The sequence below is a fragment of the Pelecanus crispus genome, chromosome 1 (assembly GCF_030463565.1).
Source record: "Pelecanus crispus isolate bPelCri1 chromosome 1, bPelCri1.pri, whole genome shotgun sequence".
NCBI lineage: Eukaryota > Metazoa > Chordata > Aves > Pelecaniformes > Pelecanidae > Pelecanus > Pelecanus crispus.
Genome location: NC_134643.1, coordinates 154,352,201 through 154,377,371, shown reverse-complemented (window position 1 = coordinate 154,377,371; position 25,171 = coordinate 154,352,201). Strand labels below are relative to the sequence as shown.

Sequence of the window (25,171 nt, the reverse complement as noted above, 5' to 3'; positions counted from 1 at the left end):
GTGCTGCAGGGCTGCATCCAAGGGAGGGAACCTACGGCCTCTGTGTCTGTTGGGATGGTCCCCCATTTCAGATGTGATGAACAAGAAGATGGACACCTCAGAGGCGTTCTGCTCCTACAGGTTTCATGACAATAGGTAGCTGGGTAAAGAAAAGAGACCCTCTTTGGTTTTTAAGCTCAGTTTCCTTTGGATCTTTCTCTTCTTCCTACCTTTCAACTTTCAATCCTTCTGGTCAACACTAGAGACATGCAATAGGGTTGTGAGACTCTCAAAAAATACCAGGTTGTTGTAATTTCATGAAAGATATAGCTGAGCAAAGGAGAGAGGGACCTGCTTGTTGCCCTCCTGCAGGGAAGGCTGGGTCCGTGCCTTGCAAGGCGCAGCCCCTGGGAAACCGTTTTGCAGCTCACCGAACAACTTGTTCGTTCTTTCTGTCTTCTGAATAACACCTGCGCAATCCCAAACGGATTATTAGTGCTAATTATTATTCAGTCATCAACATCCGCTGTGTTGTAGGGGATTTTAATTTATTACAATGAGGAAGGCAAACAAACAAATATTCTAATAGGGAGCACTTGGTTTAAACTAAACCATTTACATTCAGGCGACATCTAGTACTGTGCTGTCTGTTCATTCAGACAAGCAAGGCAGAAGCTAAAACCGCATTTCAGCGGAGACAAAACCATCGCAGCCTTTGTTTGAAATAAAACTAATCAAAGTTCAAGCAGATGGCGCCTGAGGCGGGAGCTAGCTCCTCACTGCAGATGCCGTCGTGGCTGCTTAAAACGTCCTTCGCCCCTGGCTGCTGCCCCGTAGCCAAATGTTAGCCGCAAGGACGCCCATCAGCGCCGGGGCCCTGGGTGGCCAGGCTCGGTGAACGGCCTTTCGGCTCCTGCCATCGGTCACCTTCAGCTGAGGGCGAGCGGCAGAAAGGCAGTGGGGAGCAACCTGTGCAGCTCCTTCTCATCGGCTGGCAGCGGGGCGCCCAGCCATGCTGTTTCTGAAAGTGATGAGCTTGTGTTCTGCCCCCAGACTGCTGCGAAATGGTCAACTAGGAAACAGAGGGAATGCTTGTGGGAAGCACGCGTACCTGGGTTTCATCCTCGCTCGCTTAGCGCTGCGGGCCCCTTGTCTTTTCAATAATGGATTATCTTGCTGCAGGCTGCCGTGTTTATTATTTTAAGGTGGGAAGTACAGAATAGTTTCATAATTTTCATAATTGTTTATGAAAATCGCCCAACTCTCTGAATATTTGCTACACTTCCCAGGAGTATATCGCTACGGGGTGTGAGCCTCGGCAACCTGAGCTGCAGCATCCCGGTGCTATTTCCCAGCTCCACATCAAGGGAAGCTCCATCTTGAGCTTCGCCAGGCGCATTGCTGTGACTTTGCTGCCAGTCGAGAAGGGGGCTGCCAGAGGGCTGCCTGTGTAGACAGACTTGAGTCAGCCCTCTTCCTTTCACCGAGATTTAGCCAGCCCAAAGAGGCTGAACCAGTGGCCGTGCGACTGGACGGCGCTCCGATTTGGCGGAGAAGAAATGGAGCTGGCGTGCCAGTAAGAGCACTGGGAAGGGTGAGGCAGCGGGGCTCTCAGTAAAGGACCAGAAAGCATCTTTTTGCAAAGAGCTTCGATGGAGAAGAAAGGGAGGTAGAAAAAAGTCAAACAAAACACACATGGGTTTATAATAAATAAACTAATTGATGTTTGGAAGTGCATTAATGAATAACGGAGAGAAATATCTGTAAAAGAAAATGAATGCTTGGAGCAGATAATTGATATGCTGTTTCTTCGCTGCATGCTGGTGTGGAGTCGTGAAAAGAATATTAAACATAGAAGATAAATGAGAATTTGTTATTTTAAAGCAGGGTTCCTCAGGACTTTATATGTTTTATATGCTACAGGAAGAAACTCTGGGATCTTGTGAGGGAGTACAGGGTAGCCATAGTAGAAGCAGCCTAGGTCCAGGACTACTCTGTCATTTCTAAAATCGGAGGATGATGGGGTGTATCATCACTGAACGACCACAGGAGAGAAACAGTGTGATGGGGTCACGGTACTCAAATTTACTCCTTCAAAATCCACTGTAGATGAAACACCGAGGTGGCTTTTTGGGCCGCCACCTGCTTTTGAGTTATGGGTTAATAGATTTCCCTGGAGGAATTTGTCTCCAGTGGCATCCTCACCATTACTGGCACACTCACAAAATGGATTTTGTTGAACTTGCATGTCCTGTACTTCTGGTTAGTTCTGCATCAGCACAGCCAAACAGGTGTTTTCAGGAGGACTGGGTGTCTTTGTTAGTTTTTTGGGTTTAATTCTCATTGTGACTTTGATTTTGATGGGACCTGATTCTGTAGAAGCAAAGCTGAAAACTCTTTTTCCATCTGTTTTTTGTTCTCCTGTGAAATAGATGTGTGTGCGCCCCTGAACCTACATGCACCTGGGCTTCTGCTCTGTATGTCTGTATGCAGATGTATGTTCAAACACACAAGTGTACAATTCAGATTACTTTCCCACAATATTTTAAGCGTTCGAGAGCTGGTGGGTTTGGGGATTTTAGCTACTAAAGAGGTAACCTAAAAGCCCCCAAAGAAGAAAATATCAGGAGATAGGAAAGTGACCTGTTCCACTTCCAAATTCCCAACTAACCTGTGCCAGAGGTGCAGGCTGATTTTGCAGAGTTGCTTGAGGAAGCAGCTGCTGTGGGAGAAGCTCACATGAAGGCTGAGAAGGCAGAGAAACCTGGGTTAAAAACAAAACAAAACAAAACAAAACTTTATGTATTGGTTTATATGGCTCCTTTAAATTTTAGGTTTCTTCTAATGCCATGGCTTCTGTGTAAGTAATTTTTAATGGCTAAGCTGCATATGTGGCACATGCTTTATACTGTCTGCCTATTTTGATGACTCTTTGTGAAGTTACCTGAAGAGCAGTAGGTTGACTGAGTCTATGCACGGATAAATCCTGCTGCGTGCTCGGTGTTCTTGGCAAGGGAGTGTTAGACTCTGCAATCAGCTTTGTTGGTGTAGCTGCAAGAAAAGTACTGGTGAGTTCTCACATGCTGGAAATCATCCCTGTTTGAAGTGGGAATTACAATGAGACCTGGCTAGAAATGATTATGGCCTGGCTAAATTCCAGCGGGAATCAAGGCTGTTCTTGTTGACTTCAGTAGCAGTAAAATTAAACTGATAAGGAGGGCCTGGGCAAAGATAAAAGTAAATGAGACAGATTATGATTCTGTGCTCCAATGAATGGAGCAAAAGGACCCAAGAGCTGTTCTAAAAGAGCTGGAACTCCCCTCATATGGGCCGAATAACTATAAAATTAGGTTAGTTCATTGGCTTTTCTTCCAGACCAGGGAGCAGAAGGCATGTATAAGGTGTTCCCAAGTCTTGGCTGGAGCATCCTGAATCCAGAAGAGAATCACCCACAGGCTGTTATTACTGATGTAAGTCTAGAGGTGCCTTGTATTGCTTATACTGATGCCATCAAATCTGGAGAGAGAAGTCCTCATTTTTGTAACAGATCGAAACAGCAGGCCTCATGGCTAGTCCCGCTACCCATTTTCCAGTGTATGGATGGTTGCACTAGAACCTTCCCTCTTGTACGTTACCATTTCAGATTATGTACTTCATTGTCAGTGACAAACACGTATCATCAGCACCTCATAAATAACTGTTAAGTTAGCAGCTGTGGTATATAGGCACACATTCTGTAACTTGGCTAAATTAAAAATAATGCAAAACCCAGGAATGCCACTCACATGCTGGGTCTGACTTGGGTGTGTGGGAAGATTTTGGTGAGCTCCTGGATGATACTGAGGGTGTCCGACTAGCGCTGAGGATTGAGGCACCAATATCAAGTGCATTAAAGTGCTGTTCAGGATCCAAGCTGGTGCCACTGTCCTAAAACAAACAAAAAAAAGGGAATAGCTATTGCATCTGTCAGGGTGAAAACAATTTGAAATGCATCTAGTAACGGTTGCACACCCAGTTCTTTGGCTGGCCTAACATGACCTGAGCAGAACTAATCCCCAGCAGGCTAGCAGAAGACCTGGGCACAGGTGTCAATATCCCTTCCAAACAGCAGCTAACTACTGCATTTTACAAAGAGCTATCACTGAGTTGGAAATAAATAGCAAGCTACTGCCATAGTAATTTTGTGCCTTCAGATGTTTTTCTGAATCTTTCTTTTGCATTCACTTAGATGTGACAGCAACTTCAACCTCTCTGAGACACTCTGCCGTGCACCAAGGAGGAGCTTTTCTTTCTTCCCTCAGCAGATCACTGAGATGTAGCCAAGAAGGCTGATTGCCAGAACATGTCCAAATGAATCTTTAAACTGTAGTACTTCACCAAGGAAAGGTGCCCCTGCCCATGTTCCACTTAATTTGTGGCTGTTACTGATCTCCAGGTTTATCCTTTCATGAGCTTACCCAATTTACTTTAAAATTATTCAAGTGAGCAATGAATTCTGAAGTTGTGGGCATCCACCCAGAAAGACAATGCTGGAGTCTTCACTGATGTCTTCACTGATAGGAACAAGCTGTGATTACTGCATATATTCATGAAAAAAGCTTTTCTCATTGTACCTTTAGTGCTGAGGACACAACCTCTGAGGACACTTCTTCCAAGCCCATCTCCTGTCTCCTCTCCACCCGAACATCTGCATAACTGAATGGAAAATATAATTCTGTGTATCAACATGGTATTGTTATATTTCATAAAATGTGCTGTAAGCAAGTGGAGGAACAAATTATTGTAACATCTTACAGGTTGAATGAACAGCTGAAAAATCATTTCAGTGAAATGCTATTGAATAACATTTGAGAGACTGTTTTCATTTTAAGGTTTTGCTCTGTTCCTGTCTTCTTGAAGTCAAAAAGTATGTTAAAGAAGTGTATATATAAGGGTCACGTTCACATCCTACAACTACTTTATAACTTCATTGGAAAGCTCCCACACATCTCTTTAAAGGCAACCTAAGGATTAGAGGAAGTGAATAGTTAAGGGATCTGTCTATTCCCCGTTTTTGCACAAAATGGAAAAATGCAACAGTTAATCTGCCCCTAAACTCCTGATTGACAAATCAAGCTTAGCATAAATCATAGAATCATAGAATGCTTTGGGTTGGAAGGGACCTTTAGAGGTCATCCAGCCCAACCCCCCTGCAGCGAGCAGGGACAGCTTTAACCAGATCAGGGTGCTCAGAGCCCCGTCCAACCTGGCCTTGAATGTCTCCAGGGGTGGGGCCCCCACCACCTCTCTGGGCTAGTCTGATCATTTTTTTATAATGAACGTATTTCCTTCAGAGAGTTCAGGCTTCATTTTTGTTACATAAAAGACATCATGTTTCTAAAAGAAAATGTTGACAGTCATGAGGACGTCCTTATCGTACTGTCCTTTATGTCCCCAACGGTTGATAGGAGTTTCCATACCTTACCACCATGTGTGTGCACACAATGAACTCTGGCTTGGAGTTCCACTGGTGGTAGGTGATATAGTAATGGGTCTGGAGCCAGATCCACTGCTGTCCTTTGGTCAGAAACCGGTAGCAGCACGACTTCCCCTTGCCAAACTGCATCACTGTCAGCAGAAAATACACACAGCTTGTAGCACAATTTCCGATGTGAAAATGACATGAAATGTGAAAAGAGTGACAAAAATATCTATGGCCCCATCGATTCCCAAGAGAGACAGGAATACAAGCACCTTTTGAGTGAGTGGTCCTGTCAGTTGTGTGATAGGGCAAATATTAAGATCGGTAGCTATCTTCTTCTGATGCTTTGAACTGTACATTCCTAGACAGTACAATTAACCTTAACTTTGGACACTAATGCATTAATGTCTGCTACAACTTAAACATAGATCTTACCCTGCTTTATGTGCTGATCACACACTGCTTAATTAGGCATCTGGGATTAATTTCTAAGAGTGATCATCTTAAGTTCTATAGCAGAAAAGTACAGGATAAAAATGCTTGAAAAGACGAGTATTCTCTGCAGAATAAAGTGAGTATAGGAGATAACATTGTGCAAAGACAAAAATAATTTGAAACTGAAAGAAAATTCCCAGACTGACAAGAATTCAAAGTGCAGTAAACTGGAGTGTGTTAAAGGTTTTCAAGATTCACCAACAAAATTAATCTCTGCTTTTTTCCCCCAGTGATTTCAAGGGGTTCCCAAATATGCACAGATTTAGCCTTTCTGTATTTCAATGTCAACATACAAAAACTAATGTTGATGGGATATTTTCAGGACACCCAGAGGTAGTAAGCTGAGATGTTCCAGCCAATTCTGTAAACAAATATTTGAAAAGCATTGCCTCATTTTCTTTACTTAGTGAAAGAGTTTTTCAATTAAATCTTAATAGACTATACTTAAATAATCACAGGTAATCCCAAATACACGGTGAACAACATTAGAGTAAATAATCCACCAGAATTTTAGAAAACAGGGTCTCCTCTGAGATTGCTTGAACTATTCCTGTATATTCTTTACTAGTAGAGCAGGTGTCTAATCTGGTGTATTTTATCCATTCAGTGAGTCTTGCTGACGGCTTCTGGGGATACAGAAGGTAAAATTGTATTTTTCAGAGCTTGATAAGTCTGGCCAGACACCGATCAGCTGCGGTGCCCCCAATCTGCTATAACTCTGCTAAGACATACAGGCGTGAGGCAAGGGTCAAATCTCACCTTCCAAGTTTAAACCAATTTTAACTGAAACTACATTTCACTGAAAAAAGGTGTCCCCGTGACTCCACAGGAGCCTGGGCTATGCGATACTTACAGTGTTCGTGGCACCTTGCTAGCAGCTCTAGGTCATCTATATGGTAATAGTCGTAGCCAGAAGTACCCAGCACTTCAAAAGGCAAGTATCCTATAATCGGCGGTGCTCTGCAGTTAGGCACAATATGAGTGAATTCATAAACCATGAAAGAAACAGCAGTTCTGCATGTTGACACGGATATGTAAAAAAGCCCAGATCTGCTCTCGCTCATCAGTGTACAGTCATCCAACCCAGGACTGGATGCTGACTTTCCCCCGCCTTGTGCCTGGGATGCCCGGCTGGGCACAGCACCTTCCCCCCAGGACAAGGCCATGACAACCCCATCTTCCCGGGGAAAATGTGGTTGTGGAAAGCAACTGTCCTGGTTTCGGCTGGGATAGAGTTAATTTTCTTCCTAGTAGCAGGCACAGTGCTGTGTTTTGGATTTAATAGGAGAAGAATGTTGATAACACGCTGATGTTTTAGTTGTTGCTGAGTACTGCTTATGCTAGTCAAGGACTTGTCAGCTTCCCATGCTCTGCCAGGTGCACAAGAAACTGGGAGGGGGCACAGCCAGAATAGTTGATCCAAACTGACCAAAGGGCTATTCCATACCATATGACGTCATGCTCAGTATATAAACTGGGGGGAGTTGGCCGGGGAGCAGCGATCGCTGCTCGGGAACTGTCTGGGTATCGGTCGGCAGGTGGTGAGCAATTGCATTGTGCATCACTGGCTTTGTATATTATTACTACTATTATTATTATATTGTTATTATTATTATTTTACTTTATTTTATTTCAATTATTAAACTGTTCTTATCTCAACCCAGGAGTGTTTCTCACTCTTACTCCTCCGATTCTCTCCCCCATCCCATCAGGGTAGGGGGAGTGAGCGAGCGGCTGCGTGGTGCTTAGCTGCTGGCTGGGGCTAAACCACGACAGCAACTCAGCTTCTTGGGGACCTTCACGCAAGAACCTGCTGTGAGGGAGCCATTGCCTGGCTGTTCCTTGGTCAGGGGCTCTGCTGTGGCTCCCACGGTCCCTGCATGGGGAAGAACACATGGCGAGGTGGTAGGAAGCCATTGTCTGCCAGGACTAGGGGTGTAGGAGGGGAGATCATTTGTGCCGCTTCCCTCTGGGTGTCTGCAGAGCTCGTCCATGGCGTGCTGAGGCAGTTGTTTTGTACCTTTGCCAGCACAGTTGCCTCAGGCCAGCACAGACTTTCTCTCCGTAACTCGGTGGGAATTGCACGCACACAATCAATTGCTGGATTTGGAAAGAATGATTTCCACAGCTGTATAATAATTAGATTATTTTGCCATGTGACAGACTTTGGTCCATTGATATTTTTAAAGCAAACAAGAACAAGCTAATCACAAATTTGGCCTGAGAAACAAAGTAGTTTTGTTTTAAAAGACTGATAAAAATAAATGGTAAAATAGTAAATATCATCTTTTGTAGGAATGTCAATGGTTGCCCTCCTGTTTAGATGTGAAATGTAACACTATTTGAGAGAATTGCACTTATGAAAATAGCAGTAGATAAGCACCGAACACAACCAGGAGTGCTTTTCTTGTCACCAACCTGTGATCCAGGAATAAAAATTTCCACTCCAGACTGTGTCTTGAGGTGAATTCCTCTAGAGGTTCTTCCACGATGCACATCTCCTGTATGGTGAAGAAAACCGACTTACTGAGAGTTGCGGCTTCAACCCCCTGCTTCATCTAGCTTTTTTTAGCTATAAATGCATGGTGCATAAGAGTAGAAAACAGAGGATTCATGTGTTTTCTGGAAATTTGAGAGAACAGTCTATTATATTTATCAATGCCAACATTTTTGCAGGAGTTGCGGTGAAGAACTTGTGATGCACATGGACTTGAGAACCGTGACTGTTCCTTGGGGTGCCAAAGTTTTTATGGCTTTGAAGCAGTGCCTGGGGTGTGAGAGCTGTGCTCCCCATGGCCCTGAGGAGCAATGCCCCTTCCCAACATCCAGCCTGTGCTTGGTCCCAGCTGGGTTTGCCACATCTTTCCTCACTCTCTTTGTGTTACTTAAGATACCCACTGCCCTTGCCTGGCTCTTTTGGATGCCTGTGCTCTGGGCACTCTGTGAGAAAGGGGGACACTCTCCTTCCTACTCAATATCTGGGGGCACTACGTGCTGCGGAGGGGGAAATGCTAATTCAGGCAGGCAGCCTGCTCGGGGCCCATCAGGCGGGTGAAAGGCAGTGGTTTTGCCTTGCGCTTCACTCCCATGGCAGCACCCTTGGCACCCCAGTGCCAGGTGGGAAGAAGCTGGCCCTTAAGACTCACAGCAGCCCTTGGCGCTCATGAGAATGATAATTAATAAGTGAATTACAGGAGGCAGGGCACAGGGCTGTCTGTGAGGTGGGACTTCCTTGGCCCAGAGGCATGGCGATCGGGACGTAGTTGGTGGTGACTTCTTGTTGGGAGGAGGTGGGAAGGGAAGGAAGGATGGCATGGCGGCGCATGTCCATGCGTGGGCTGGGGCTGGCTGCGTGCCCCATGGCCGGCTCCCAGCCTGCTCACAGCTCCCCTCCGCCGACCTCTCCGCTCCCAATGGCGGTTTTCAGGGGCAACTCCAGCTCCACGAGCTGTCAGCCTGGAGACCCCTGGATGGGACTTGCCAGCGTCAGCACTCAGGATTTGGTGGCATCCAGGGTTACCGTGTCTCCCATGTCTCTCCTGCAGGTGGGTCTCCATTGTCACTGGTAAGGACAGCCTGACTGCTGGCCCCCAATGCTGCTGTCCCCCTGCTCCCTGGTGCCACATCCCCCTGTGCAAGTGACACCCTCTTATCATCTCCTTTTCTCTCTCTGCTGTGACTCTCAGGGAGAGAAATCTTTCAGGCCGCCAATGTTTTAAAACCTCTTGGGACCAAAGGACAAGCTGAGGAGCACTGCCATCAAGCATTTCTTTGATACATATCAATACTCACAAATTTGATTAAAGTTGCTGACTGTACAGCAGCAGAAGGCTTCACGCATACCTTAAATTTCTCTCTCCCCTCCTCCAGTTTACACTAAAATCCATGCTGATGCCAAGAACATACCCTACAATTCAAGGTGCAACATGCAAACATTGCTGGGTGCAACAAAAATGCTGATTCTGCCTTGCTTAGCCAGTCAGATAAATATTTTTGCCTTCATTTTAGAGGAGAAAGTCAAGACTGGGGGTTAAATGAGTCACCCAGGTGAACCGAAGAGATCGGTGGTCAGGGTTTCCTGGCAGCTAACACCTTCTCTCCCCCAGCACTGGGCAGCTCATTGCCATGTGCAACCCATTTTGTTTCCCTGTTTATTTTGAGATGTTAGCTACCCAGAGACAAGGGAATTTGCTTTCAGGGTTCCCAGAAAACCTTAACTCCAGCCTCTACCGCTAATATGATTACTGTGGTTAAGATTTATGGGAAGCGTCCTCACTCACTTACCCAGAAGGGACTCTACTTGCCTGCTGGGGCTGTGAATTGGTCAAGAGTGCCCTGCAGGTCCCTGGGCAGTAATGGAGCCAGGCCAAGGGAGCAGTGATTTCACATGGGCTAGGTCTCAATTAGGCTTTTTAATCTCTTAACCTCTGAGGACGGGACGCCTGATGCAGTAGCTCGCATTTGTTAATTAGGGAGCCACAGTGCCACACACAAGGTTGAGTGGTCTACCCTTATTTCCAGAAGCAACTATCTTACTACCAGGATTTGGGAGGAGGAAAACTAGCAGCAGTCACCCGAAGACACCAATCAGCACAAATGAAAGCATTGGTGGCCATTTGTACACTGTCCCATTGCAGAAACAGAAAGCAGCAAGGAAGGACCCAATTTCAAAGTGACTTTGCAATTCCTAATGCAATGAGGGTTTCCATTTCCCATGCAAGAGGGGCAGAAGTCACACCACTTCCGCAGATCCCGGCTCACCCTGATAATCCTCTTCACTGGAATTTTACGCATGAAATGTGATATCTGTAATCCATTCAATTAGCAAAATTAAGAACTTTGTGTGTCACCTCATCTGAAAGTGTTTCGAGAAGTTCTGAGATGAATGGGATCCAGCGTACCCACTTACCTTTAAAAACTGAGGCGTTGCCAAACGAACAGTCGCAACAAAGCAGACCTGCTTTCCCGGGGATGTTCTGTAAGCCCTTGGGACAGCCTCATCAAAGCCATTGCAAGTGGAGTTAGGCACTAGGTAGGGAAAAAACAGGGACCCAGAGTCATGCCTCATACAAGATTTGCACACTTGAAGCATACTAATACTAATTTTATTCAGAGAGGTGCTCTAAAAGCTTTTAAAGCTGATATGCATATATTTAAATCCAAGTCAGTCATGTTAGGCAGAAGAAGATCAGAGCTTAACTTCAAGTATGAATCTTATAGGTTAATCCTGATAAAAATAAGGCCAAACGTTATTACGGAGCATAAACCATAAAACCCCACGCATCCAATTGCTCTTTTTCACCCCTCACAAGAAAAAAATATACGCTGCAGCATGCCTAGCGTGCTAACTTCCATGAGGCAGTGAAAAAAAGCATTGGCAAGGGAGGTAGCTGAAGAGAGTTCGTCAAGTGGCAAAACACCGGGGCCCACAGCCAGCAAGGCTTCATCGAGCTAGCAAGAGGCTGCTTGTGATTCGGGGCTGCTGAAGTGTGCCTTCCCCTTCTGCATCTAAGGAGAACCATCCCCAGCGTGCTCAAGTTCTCCTTGTTTTAAAGAAGAGCAAAGAGGACCCCGTGTACGGCACCGGCTTCCAGAGCTGGGCATTTCTGATGAGTCTGCAGATGGCCTGCTGTCTCCTGAAACACTGGGCAGAAGGAAAAACTGGATGCGATGTGGCTACAGATTTTGCGTACGGCTTTTTATCTGTGTCTTTCATGATTGCACGGCTCTTGTGTTGCTTTGAGGGCCCACTAGCACCTCCTGCCACAGAGATGCATTGCCAAAAGAACGTGTTGCCTTAAGCTAGGCCACAGTCCCATGTAGAATGACATAATGCAAATTTTTCATCCAAATTCGAGCTGTTTAGAGATGGTAATTCTGTTCCCACAGCAGTGAAAGAAAACTCTGTGCTAAGCTGTAGTGGGAACTGGGCTGGCTTCATGGGCTTTTGCCCTGCCCAGCCAACTGTCTCCCATGGGGGCAGAGAAGGTCCCATCTAGCAGCCAGAGTTCCCCAATATGAGTTAATCTAATGCTAATAGGCATTAATGCTAATAAGAAACTATCTTTTCTTACTATTAGGCCCGTATATCCAACTTTATAAAGTTTCCTATGGTTTGTCTCTTCTGCATAGGACAAAGCAAGGATAACCATGTCCATTCCTGTGAAAATGAAGAGTTTGGCATCTATCCGGGGAGGATATAACTAGCAATTTTTATTCATGGATGCTTCTGCTCTGGGCTTTAGATCACTAGCATAAACTGTAGAGATGGAAGAAGTCTCAACTTATCACATGTGCTTTTGGAACCCAGTTCAACCTATTAAAAGCTGTAGAATAACGACACATAGCTGATAACAAGGATAACAGGATATGAGACAGAAAAATAAGTACGGTGAGGAGAATTCACACCTGTGATTAACTGGCTTAGGCCACTGTGTGCATACTATATATGGTGCCAAAAAGAAGAAGAAAGATTCCTCATCTGAGAAGGCAACACAGATGTGAACATCCACATAGATTACAGCCCTCTCTTGCAGTTAAGTCTGGAGGGCATGGCTGGCTGGATATTAAGATAAAAAATATGGGCAGAATTCTCCTCCTTTCACCAGCAAAGCACACTTGCTCTGGGGACTTCCTAGGAATATGTATTCCTGTTCTGCTCCTGGGGTTATGTGCATATACGAGGGCTTCTATGGGATTATTAATACCAGAGGTGGAAAAAAAAGAAGAGTGAGTTAGGAGCTACAGGAAACAGGAGAAGCCTGAGTAAAGAGTTATTGGTTCTTCTGTGATATGATTATTTTGTGCAAGTCTGTCAATTTGTGTAGTCAGTCCTGCTTAAAAATTAATGGTATCGCTATAAACCCACATTAAGGGCATTGTAAAAAGTTACTTCCAAGCTTATTACGTAATATGTTGTCACATTTGAAGTCAATGGTCCCATTTCTCTCTGTAATAGCCAAGTTCAGTAGCAAATGTTTGCAGACTGGGCTCTAAGACATGAAAATAAGACAAGCACATTCTGAAGCACAGGTATAAGTTAACCTAGTTAGTGAACCCATTGGCTTGCAAATGACACCAGTTGCAGAAGAAAGTGGAGACCGAGTTGCACCAAAGAGAGCGGATGGCTTTTTTATGTCAGCTGTTTGATGTAAACAGCCATGAGCCTGAGACGTATTCCCAGAAGAGAGCAGAACACATCCCTGAATGTGGCATTTACAAAGTAGGATTATATTTCCAAGAGGTAAGTGCAATACTAAAAGGGTAATAATTATTGTATAGGACAGCTGTGTAGTAAATTTGGGATTTCATCACAATATTTGGGAATGCTGAACTTGGCAGCAGTGAATGAATAAGTCCAAGGAGATGGGATAGGGCTGGCCTGGCTGAAAGTCATCCAGTCTTTGAACAGCTACTGTGCCATCTCCACGCTCAGCTGCCCTTCACAAAGGCCAAAGCACTCGATGCAGGCAGGTAGCCACCACCTTGAAATGTACATCTTGATCTGAAAATAACGACGACAAGAACTGAAAGAAAAAAATCCCACATTTGTTTCTGAATTACTTTCCTGCCTGACTTACTTTGTTGGTATCTGTTCTTTCCACAGCTCTATCTGCACGGCCTGTTTTGCTCTGCTCTTGCAGCTGGTCAGCAGATTTCAACTTTTTTTGTTGATAAATTTTGAAGTGTAGTTAAAAAAAAAGATCATTACATGAATTAAAAAAAAAAAATCCTGGTATAATCCTTTTAAGCATGCCTTCTGAAAAATCATACTTTATAATTCCCCAAGTCTCTTTAAAAGAAACACACGACACGCTGAAGTAGCAAAGTTCAGTAGCGAACTTTCTGAGACCACCACAGAAAAACAGTGGAATGGAAAATACAGCATGAAGTCTGAGGCTATGATGATATTAACATTTAAAAGTCAAATACAGGTCTGGAAGCGCTTTTGTCAGAAGGCGCCTGATGAAAATGTTAAGCTGGCTATAAACAGGTGGGCTCGGCTAAATGAGGGCATGTGTGCTTCACAATTAAATGATCTAGACAAAATATCCTGGGAATTAGAAGGTCGTGGGACAAAGCTAAATACACAAGCAGAAAGGTGAAACAGTTGTCTCATATATATCAGTTAGCTGATGCTCCTTAGCGTGAATTTTAATAGTTTTTGCGGTTACCCATGATCAGACCTGCTGCTCCTAGAGCTACTACAAAATTATTTTGTAGAAGTAATAAATTACCTGCAAATATCGTATAAGAAGATAGAAAGAAACTGATTTGCCTATATAGTTTTTGTTGTTGTTGTTTTGTTCTGTTTTTTTAAAAAAAGACCAGGACACTAAGGACAAGATGTTAAAAATAAGTGATATGCATAAGGAAACAAGGCCTTAACTACCATAGACAAAAAGATTTTTATCCTTAGGGATACAAATCATGCCACATGAAATGAATGAAAATATGTTTAAAAAAACCCAGATGCCACATTGTTCAGTTAATAATAGTACAGCAGTCAGTTACTCGGTCATTTTAACTTAGATTGTTTAAAACATATTCTTCCTATAACAGCAAACCTCTCATTTATGCCATTTGAAAGAAGAAATCCCTCCTGCCTATTTTGTCAGTAGATGTTAATGTTTAAAGAACCAGTCTTAGTGACTGTCAAACAAACCGAACAGTGATTTCAAAAAATACAAGCCAAACAGACCAGAATAAAATCAAGATTGTTTCATACAAATAAGTTCAGACCACAGATAAACAGAATACTCAGCAATTAATATATATAATGAAGAAATCTAAAGTGCTAGTGGCAAGCTGGACTGTGCTCAGTAGCTTTGGATGAGTAACAGTGACGGTGTCCACACATCACTTATCTACTTCGATCTCCTCTCTCCTCTTTCCTCCTCCTGTTTCTCCCCTTGCCATCCTCTGCTCATATGAATCCCAAGTAAATTCTTTAGGACAGGAATGGTGCCTTTTTTCTTAACCGCCCATAGAGAGCCCGGCATAAGTGCTGCACATTGCTAGCTGCAGCTTCTACGATATTGTTAATAGTAAATAATAATATGCGGCTGTCGGTTCTGATCAAAATATTCATTTCAGTTTGAGTTATTCTTGTTATCTGATGTTTCTGCATATGCCTATGGAGGCTCAAGATCAATGTATCTTCTGTATAAATCTGTTTATTTCTTTTGAAAAGGAATTCAGATTGAATTAATTGTTCTGGGAGTGAAAAGATTTTTTTTTTCTCCCCAGTGTAATAATTTTCTTGATGGTTATTCTTATCTCTAAGAGATGTACCAGCTAACAGTAGAGTATCTGCTATTATTAGCATCCAGTAACCAGATACTTCCTGACTTTCCATGTAATTGGGAACAGAAATGCATAATTTTGAATTCCACTATAATATTTATTTTTATTACTTGATCAGGAACTCTTGTCACATAACGTAAGGAGGTTATCTCCTCCTTTAAGAGGAAAACTTCAGGCATTTTGGATGAAAGGATGGGTCTGCCACTTTAAAGATGCTGGTAGTCCTTTTTTATATTGGTGAACACTTTGAAAGGCAGGACTCTGGCTTTGTCCCTTTCAGGAGTTTTTAAGCAAGTATGTCACCTCAGAAAGAGGATACCAAAGCTAATATTTGGTTATATAATTATAAGAGATCTTTTTCTGTTTACAAATGTACAAACAATTTTCACAGGAGGGATAAATCCAGCCCGCCTTATCTTTTCTTATCAGAGTGAGCTGTTAAGCAGCTTTGTAAAATAATTTATTCTCACTTAATTTGACATTTTATACCAGGAGCTAAGCATTTCCTTGGATTTTTTTGAGGGTTATCTTTATTACTTGCCTCCCGCATCAGCCCTCAGGCAAAACTGGACGGGAGCGACTGCATTATTCATTGGTGATGCTGACATGACTCTGCCCCTTATCAGGCACTACTGGTCAACAGGCACAGTGATGGCACTCGGCTCCCTCAGATGTTTGCATATGTTCATCTCTCGTGTTAAAATCTGGACTACAGGACCAGAACCTGAAATATATAAAATATTGGAAAGTGTTCCTATTTGCAAATTGAAAAAAAGCCCACCTTTTGCTCTGAGAGCAAGTAGGCATTTCTCATCGATGCGAAGAGGGAACTCCACCTTCCTCTTCCGAGTGGCCCACGGGCCGCCTCCCCTCCTCTCAAGGGACTGCTGAGCCTTTACGTCAGGTTACAGTCCTGCTTTTCTCATTGAAGCTTAATTAATGATGATTATATAATCCTCCCAAATGGAAAATCAAATCTCTTGTATTTGATTTAGCGCAGGCAGTGACTCATGCAGTCACTCCGCACAGCTCACATTGCTGTTCCGCTGGTCGGCCGCTCTCGCTTGGGCACAGCTAATTCGAGGGCGGTTCGCTCGTGTGCAGGCGACTCGTGTCACATCCCTGGTGTAGATACAACTTCAGAAATGTCCTTGCAGTGGGGATTACAGAGTATGGCCTCCCGCACACCATCCCCAGGATCAGCCCAAGCGTGGACCCTCCTGCTAACCCTGGCACTGGGCTGTGCAGCTCCTCTAGCCTCCAGCTATAGCTGAGCCCAGGAGCTCTAGGGACGGTGATCTTCTGAAAGACTGAACACACGCCGTGAGCTATGTGAACTTTCCCGGGCAATATCTGGGACTTGCACATGCATCTCCCTGCCCCTTCATGGATGGGGGGAAAGGTGCCAGTGACTGCTCCTCTGGGAGAGTAGCATGGGTTCAATGTAGGCTGTGTGCAATCTGGTTCCCTAATGGCAATCCTGGTGACAAGTCACCTTGGTAGATATCAGGTATTTGTTCTGCTTTAGCAGAAAAAAATTCTTTTTGGCATCTCAGTACAATGGCCTTTAAAGCCCCAGAGCTCCCACTAAAGTTAGGGAGAGCAGCTAAGCCCCTCACTGGCTTTCTAAGCCTCAGTCCTTCAAATTAATCCATTCAAACCCATCCCTATATGATGTTCTCAGCCATAAGTCACAATGTGATTAACGGAGAAGGTACAAGGGAGGAGGGAGGGGTCAAGGTCATTGGGACCCCAGTATGCATGACCCCCTTCCCCTAAGCACCACCATTATATGAGCAGTGAGCAAGGTTAAGTGAGAAGGAAAGGTGAAAGATTCGTTAGGACTGTCACTGCCACGACCCTGCATTAATGAGAATGGAATAGTTAAGTATTCTGATGGGATCCTGATGGGATACTGGCTGCCCAGGGACAAAAAAGCCTCCCCAGCCACAGAGGCTCTGGCATCCCTGCGGCAGGTATGTGCAGGCAGGGCAGACTCAGAGCACGCTCAGCAAACCTTTGGAAACAAAGTTAGGATTTGGTATCGGGCGGCTAAAAAGGAACGACAGAGATTTGTATTTAGAGAAGAACATCCTGTATCAGTCTCCCATGTGTAAAAACATGCTCACACTTCCACTGCTGTGAAAAGCTATAGAGAAAAGCATTCTTGAATACATTCATAAGGAACGTCTCCTGCTAATTAAGCTTAATTTGCAATTTCTGTCTTTCTCCCCCCACAGTATGCTCAGCTAACTTTTTTCTTATCTTTAGCTTAGCCTCCTTCCTCCACAAACACCTCCAAAAAGCAGGATTTGGGGCCAGCTGATCCTACGCACGTAGGATGAGCGCTGCTCTGAGTGATACGGTTCTCCCCCACCACCCTTCCCACCGCTGTCTTTCTCCCCACTTGGCCTCATACCTGGAGAGGGGCTGGCTGAAGAACGGGTATTTATTTAATGGGAGGAAGAAGAGAGCAATTGCCGGCAGGGCCGGCAGGTGACAGCCCCAGGGTGCGTGGGCTGGGGGGACGGTGCCCAATAACAGGGCGCTCTGGGGCGTGGGGGGCCACGCAGAGGCAGGAATCTGGCCCACCCCTGCACCCATCAGATGCTCAAAGGCGTCCGTGCCACAAGTCCCTGTGCCAAAGCACAGCTGCTTGCCCCCAGCCCCGGGGCTGGAATGCTGCGTTCGTACGGTGCTTGCTGGAGCTGACGTCCCCCGTGCCTTGCTCAGGGTGCAGCCGGCTGACGCAAGAAGCCCGGTGGAGCTAACGACAGCCGCTTCGGAGGTTTGCACCCTCCTCCGGCTGCTCGCTCTGTCCTTGGCCCAAGGTTGTCAGCTCCCAAGCAAACCGTTTGCTGCTGCTACATCGCGAGTCCGGTGCACTTGCTTCCACCTTGGCTGGGGGGTGGTTTTGTGGCTGGATTAGGAGCCAGGCTGGGTGAGGAGGGGGGGGGGGCAGGCAGAGGGGGACGGCAGGGTTACCCCCAGCCAAGGGGGAGCAGTGCTGGGGACGCTTGCATCTTGCACTGGTGAAGCAAGTATTTCCACCAGGCTCTGCACTGAACCGGGGAAACTGGGCAAGATGGGCAAGCTGCCATCCTGCGATGGGGAGAGGGGAAGGGGGCCAGGAGGCACCATCTCACAGAGTGGGGGCGAGGGCCGTCCCTCCCTATCCACCGGAGGGTCAGACTGCAGCAGAGACGGGAAGAAATTGGAAGAGACAAAATAAAGTGGAAGATTTAGAAAAAGGTGGCACAAAACCCCCAAATATTGAAGCAGAAAGCACACGTCCTATTTGAAAACTATAATCTGGGGTCTTTGGAAAATGATTTGGTGTCTTTTGAAATCAGTATGTTCCCACTTAGTTTATATGCATTAAGGTAGGGAAGATATCTGTAATGCAAGTTTTTTATCTTTCTTCTGAGAAATAGCCACTGATACAAATGCTGGGCTATGAAATCCTAATGGGTAAGAGGGCACTGTTAAAGTCATGCTAAAATAAAAGGCTGAAAATCCTTGAAGAAAATGGATCAGAAATTCCCCTGGTAGAAATGTATCCTTATGAGTCAGCACCTGAAATCCGGTTTCTGCTCTAGAAAACAGAACAGCTTGGTGCGCGCGTCTGTCAGGCAGCCGCATTTCGCTTCATTCAAACTAGAAAGCATACAGGCGGTTACATTTTTTTATACAAATAAAGCCTCAAATCAGATGGCACCAAACAAGAAATACGTATCTCCATCCTGCCTGTAGGTTTCTATTCTAGTCATGTGGAGCAAGAGCAGAAAGTTAAATGGGGACAGGGACATTTTTTTTCGCAGTGTGGCGTGCGGTTTTTGGAAAGCACGGTGGGGAATTTTTTGCTGAGCATGACCTATTTGGAACAATACCAGCAACTTTGGAAATGCCACTCTGGAGTTCAATCAGGCAAGTAACTAAAGCAAACTTGGGCAGGCAGGAGAAAGGAAAGTAATAAAAGAGTATTTCATTTCTGACACTAATGGCCATGCAGCAATCTGTTTGTTAGGGAACGGGCGAGGTGGAAATCTGCTCTTCATCCCTTGAAAGATGGTTTCCCTAGACTGACTGTGGTGCATTAGCGACTACACTGACTGTATTTCTTTCCTTTTTTTTTGGAGAGGATTGGGTTCTGCAGTGCTGGAGAGGAACGTAAAATGGCAGCTGGAGAGGGAGGCGGGTGGAAGTGTCCTCAGCCACTCCGATGGCAGCAGCAGGGGACTCCGCACCGCAGCGTGGGGCGGTGGGTGCAGGCACTTGAGTACGTGGCGCTGCCGCCTTTCCCCCAGATTTTCCGGAAAATGGTGAGAGGGCAGATTTGGCAGATTATCCGTTCGGGCACAGAATTTGTGTTTAATGTAAGCCAGCAGATAAGGTAGCAAGCTTATTATTCAGCTAATAGGTACAGTCTTAGCACGCAGTATTAGTGAGCACAAACAAGCCCTCCTCCGAACCTGTCATTTGCAAACTTACCCAGAGTCCAGGATCACTGCTAACAAGTGAAGGGCAGTAACAAAAGCAACTAACACAATTTCATTCTCCATGGGTATTCGTCCAGCCTTTGCAAATCAGCTGCGAGATCCACGTGAAGCAAAATTTACCCCATAATGTTAAAAATAGTCCTTTCAGTTAAAAGCCCATCTTGTTCAATGGAGCAATACTTATATTTTATTTTACACAGCTAAAGTAACATTTATACAACAATTAAAGCTTACCATTGCTGTAAGACCGAAAATTTCCTACAAATTTTATGTATTCATACGTTGGAAATTCCTTTGGGTTCAAACTTCCTCTCAGAAGATGACAATAAAACTCTAGTTCATTGTCAGCTGGATTGTTAAAAGAAGAAGAAGAAGAAATAAATAGACTATTTAAGCTAAACACAACCAACGCTGTCTTCCGACCCCAATCTTGCAACCGGCAGCCCGAGAGCAGCTTGTCACCGCTCAGAGTCCTACACACCGATGTGCTATAGCTTGCAGGATGAGAGCCTCTGCAAGGAAGCGCCTTGCAGGGGTGCAGCCCGCTCAGCGCTGTGCACAGGTCTGCCTGCAGCTCAGGGACAGCCTTCGAGAGTAACTCGCTCTTCTCTTACACCACCTTCATCACAGGAGTTAACGCTGCCATAACATCGGTGCAGCGAAGGCGAGAATTGCATCCTTTGTTTATAGCTTTTTTTTTTTTTTCCTATTTAGGCTTTTCACGACTCACAGCTGTTCTACATCTTGTGTTGGAAAACTATGCCTAATTACCTCAAAATATCTATTAAATTAACTTTGGCGTATTAGCTATCAGCTGCAGGTTTTGTATATACAGTAGATTAAGCAGCTGTACGTCTTACATTTGTGTTTTCTGGTTTCCTATACCTTACTTCCTAGACTGAGGCAAGTAAAAGGGTTTTTACGGAAAACAAAATTCCATTTGAAAAAGAATTACAATGATTTTACAGATACTTTTCAGCTATAATGCAAACCAAAGGTGTGCAACATTAACATATCTCTGAACAGCATCTTACTTGAACAGGCTGAAATATCAATTAAGATGTGATTTGTCTCAGGCGAACTCTCAGTTTCCATCGGCTAACCTATTTTCCTTAGCTGTCTCAAAAGATATGATATTTAATAATTAACATAAGTAGTCTTAGCCTAGTAAAATAAAGGCAATGAGTTTCATTTAAAAATAGTACCAAAGGGTCATTCCAGGTGGCAAGATCTTTTTAAAAGGCTATGAACCTAAGTTTTATATTGCACATCACATAAAAACACTCTTTATGAGAGAAAATTTTTATCCTGCCCATGCTTTTTCATTTACTGGGAAAGATAAAATAAAACTTACTTTTTAGGTAATCCGATGAGGCAGAATCTGTCATAAGCATACAAGAAGATAACATCTTATAAATTTCTGAATGTTCTTGTTCTGGGAGGAAATTTAACAAGTTCTGATCCAAGACATCACACTGCAAAGAAAAAGAACCTTTGAGAAAAATAGAAATATCACGACGAGCAACGCTTGCAGAGATGTGCGGCAATACAGATACAAAGCCTGCGGCGGTCGACAGGAGTTTTCCCACTGATTTCCAGGGACTCCCAACAAAGCCGGAACCAGGGGGAACTGCTGGGCAAACTGAGTAGCCACTTCTCCATGGGCCAATTCTCAACTTAATTCTCAGCACTCAGCGATGGTCCTGTAATGTTTCTCAGAGACTGTCAGATGCATTGGGTATGCCCATACAATTAAATGATGGGACCTGTGAGTGAGCTGGAAAATGGGCGCCTGGCTCCCCATACTGCTCGCCAGCTCCGTGCACGGGGCTGTTGTGGATCATTGCAGCTTGCTCTCTCCTTGGCAAACCCCAGCTAGCGGGAGCAGTGGGGCTGGGAGTCACCCTGAGCCACCAAACCCAAAAGCCGGGTCAGTCCTGGACCCAGCCCCTCCCTGGAGGGACCCCCTCAGCTCCTGGGAGGTGCCCTCAGGGCAGCAGCCATTGGTCCCCCCTTCCTGCATCCTGGCAGGTGGGAGCAAGGAGAAAGGGATGCCCCAGCCTGGACATCGCTTTTCAGCAGCAGGAATTAGTCTCCAGGGAGCGGGACTTCATGGTGCCACCGGCACAAAGCCTCTGGCCAGCCATGGGCTGAATGCCTGGGTGTCTCCAGCCCCATGGTCAGCCGGAACGAACCTGAAATCCATCTGAAATCTAGGTACTGAGATTTGGGAACGGAAAGAGAGGATGGATTTGTGCAAAAGGCCATGACTGGGCCAGGGTGGAGAAGACAAGAAGAGTCTGTCGCAGGGTTGCCAAGAGGAAGGTGTCGCTGTGTTCAGCGTGGTGACCAACCTAACGCTAGAAGAGCGTATCCGAGAGGAAGTCGTGAGGTGAAGTGACCCTCTAATGGCATTGACTTACATCCATCCCACTTGAGACTACCTCGGGCTGAGCTGGCACGCTGACACAGCTCCGTGTGTCGTCAGAGCAGCTGCTATCAGGCTGTACAGTCGTGTTGAAAATGTGTTAGCCCTGTATGAGACTGGCAAGTTATTAATCATCATCATTTATTTATGTATTTACTTAAGATTATGCTTTGATTTCCCTCTGCTTTCCACCCATGCCTGCTGTTCTGTGTGGAATTCCTTTTTAGAGTAGTGAAACGCATTGAGTATACTTTGAAAATCAGAGTGCTATGCTTTATACACTTACCTTGATGCGATAATATATTACTTTAGATTATTTGATTATAAGTATTACATGTGCTTATTACTTGAATATTCCTTTTGTGACGAATACTTGGAAATTATTTTTGTGACTTTAGTATATACCTTATTAATATGCATCCTACTGATACTGCGTGTAATTCAGTTTTTATAGATATATGTATATAAACATTATATTTATATTTACACAAAATATAGTACATTGTTCATGTAATTTTGGGCATATGAAGAAAGAGCACCTGACAGGAAACTGCAGTGGTACGGTTTCTTTTCAAGGCTTGTGGTACAATCTCAGAAAAGTAATTTTTCCTTCTCATTCCTTTTCTACCTGTAAATGTTAGATAATGATACTTATCCACCAGTTTCACATAAGTCTCATGGGGGTTAATTAATCTCCCATCCACTCAGCAGTAGCTGCAGGAGGACTAGATGTGAGCTGTCACCGCTCCTCAAACACATTACTGCTTCTTCAGTGACCTGAGGATGTACCGTACCACCTTTTGTCTCCATATTGTGACCAAGCTCTGCTTCAAAACCTATTATCAGTTTTGCAGCATCGTTTCCATTTAAGGGGATAGCTGCAGACGCCTGCGACTCTGTGTATGGTAGGAGTTGCAAGCCTTTTGTCCCACACACCCCTCAGAGCAACCTCCTGCCCTGAGCACCAGCTATTCATTGATTTGCAAGTCCTGGCATTCATAGTTTTTGCCGCCATCATGTACCATATCCAGAATTCAATGTTTGGTTTGCATCTTTTCTGTTAGGGAATGTCAATTTTTTTTAAATGAGTATGAAAAAAATAATAAGGTATCTACTTCTTACTGTGTTCCACAACTCTTGCCTCCTGCAGAGGTTAGGCACACCTGCAAAGCAGCACACGGAACACAGTTTCTGTATCTTGTACATATCAAGACTCCAGCAATGTTCTTGAATCAATATGTCAATCAAGAATATATTGACAGGTCAAATAGAGAGAAGGAAGCAAATATTCCACGGTCTCGCTGGAGCTGTAGGAAGTACCAGGCAAGCTATTCAGAGATAATTCTGCACCAGACCCAAAGAGCAGACATCTGGTGCCATGGGAAAAAGGTAACCAGAGAGATGGACAAAATTTGATCACCGCAGACAAAAATGTATCGGTTGGAGGGGAACATTTGCAGCTTTGTCTAATTATTCTAATTATTCTACAGCGGGCAGTTCTGCCCCGCTGGCAGACACAGCCACAAAGCATCACTGAATGAAACAGGCAAAGTGGATAAAAGATAAATTACAGTGACTGTGGGTAGAGTGGTTAGATGAACTACGTTAATGCATATTTATGCTGCTGAGCTTGGAATCTACTCTGCACCTTGGAATCTGTGGATCTCGCTAACAGAAACTTCTGAGTATTTACCCTGATAGCTGTGGCAGGAAAAGAAGGAACAGCTTTGCATACATGGATCCCAGTCTGTTCTAAAAACAATGCGCAGAAAATTCACCCCAAGTTCTGCAATCATGTGATGTATAGCTTAAATATCTTGTGCAGTTTCAACAAAACAGCTATACTCCAAAATGGAGCTCCTTCCTCGCCTTTTCATTGCTTTTTAGGGGAGCGAGGAGGAAATATCATGAGCTATCGCTGCTGCAGGGAAAAAAAGCAGTGGAATGAGCAACATGGTCAGTACAGGAATGGGAAGGCGAAGGGCTGCAAATGAGAGAGGCTTCTTTTGCAGTAACCAAAAAAAAAAAAATATCAAGGTAGCTCTGCTCTTGTGCGCTGGGATTTGGGCCCTATATCAGTCTGTATATCCTGCGGTGATGCCCATTGCTACCCTGTAACAGCAACACAGCATGCAAAACTTTTGTATGCTATACGGTGCTACGTGCTGGATTTTTCCACCCTGACATTTAACTAAAGCACCCAACGCAGCAGAGCAGCTGCCTGAGCTTCACCTGGGAGTCCCCGGGGAGAAAGACCCCCTGCCAGGAGAAGCTCAGCCCTGCCAGGGGCCCCCTGCCTTTGCACAGCCCCCTCCCCGCTGCCCCTCAAGGAGCCTCGCGTGGGCAGGCACCGAGCGCAGACCCCTCAGCTACGGGACTAAAGCTGGGCGAGATGGACATGTTCATCAGTTCTCATGAACCCTCCCCATCCATGAGCAGGTGCAGCACCTTCTGCCTGAGCCCGTGGGCACGCCACATCCGTGAGGAAGCTGCATCTCCTCCCGTAGGTTGGAAATAATCACCCTGCCACTTGCGTTTAACTGCTTCATTCGGCAACGCAGGCAAGAAGGGACAGGGAGGACCCTCCTCCAGAGACCTGCGTAGTCTTGGGGTTGTAGCGTACCATCTGACTGGCAAATGCCAGGAGTTGTGACCAGACTTCCAGGAGTTCGCTTCAACTATAGTCAGTCTTACCGTGTGAGCTAAACCTCGCTTTACATCAGCTGACCCTAGGAGTAGCCTCCAGATCTTGTAATAACAAACAATTTAGAATTACAACAGAGGGAGTTTGTGTTTGAAAATGCTCCGTGGAACTTAGGGAAGCTGTATTAAAGAGAATTGGATATATTTGTTCTCAGCACCAGAGTCTTTCATGATTTTAATGAAAGAAAATACATCAGATTTCTTGATAGGGGCCCTCAGAGAGCCCTGCTCTGCATTCTGCCCAGTTTTGCTTCCCTTTCAGTGCTCAAAGCAGATTTGCAGAGTCCTTTTTTTCCCTGC

The 25,171-nt window shown here is 44.9% G+C and overlaps 1 protein-coding gene across 1 annotated transcript in view; it reads right to left on the bottom strand.

Moving 5' to 3' along the window:
* Positions 1-25,171, bottom strand: part of NPAS2 (neuronal PAS domain protein 2) — a 105,884-nt gene that overhangs the window by 14,479 nt on the left and 66,234 nt on the right. Inside the window, exons 6-15 of the mRNA XM_075711943.1 lie at positions 21,095-21,215; positions 19,975-20,088; positions 10,845-10,963; positions 8,354-8,436; positions 6,789-6,895; positions 5,439-5,586; positions 4,593-4,674; positions 3,765-3,906; positions 2,924-3,030; positions 2,651-2,743 (exon numbers count right to left, since the gene is read on the bottom strand). Of these exons, the coding sequence (XP_075568058.1) occupies positions 2,651-2,743; positions 2,924-3,030; positions 3,765-3,906; positions 4,593-4,674; positions 5,439-5,586; positions 6,789-6,895; positions 8,354-8,436; positions 10,845-10,963; positions 19,975-20,088; positions 21,095-21,215 (1,116 nt within the window). The remainder of the gene's footprint in view (positions 1-2,650; positions 2,744-2,923; positions 3,031-3,764; positions 3,907-4,592; positions 4,675-5,438; positions 5,587-6,788; positions 6,896-8,353; positions 8,437-10,844; positions 10,964-19,974; positions 20,089-21,094; positions 21,216-25,171) is intronic.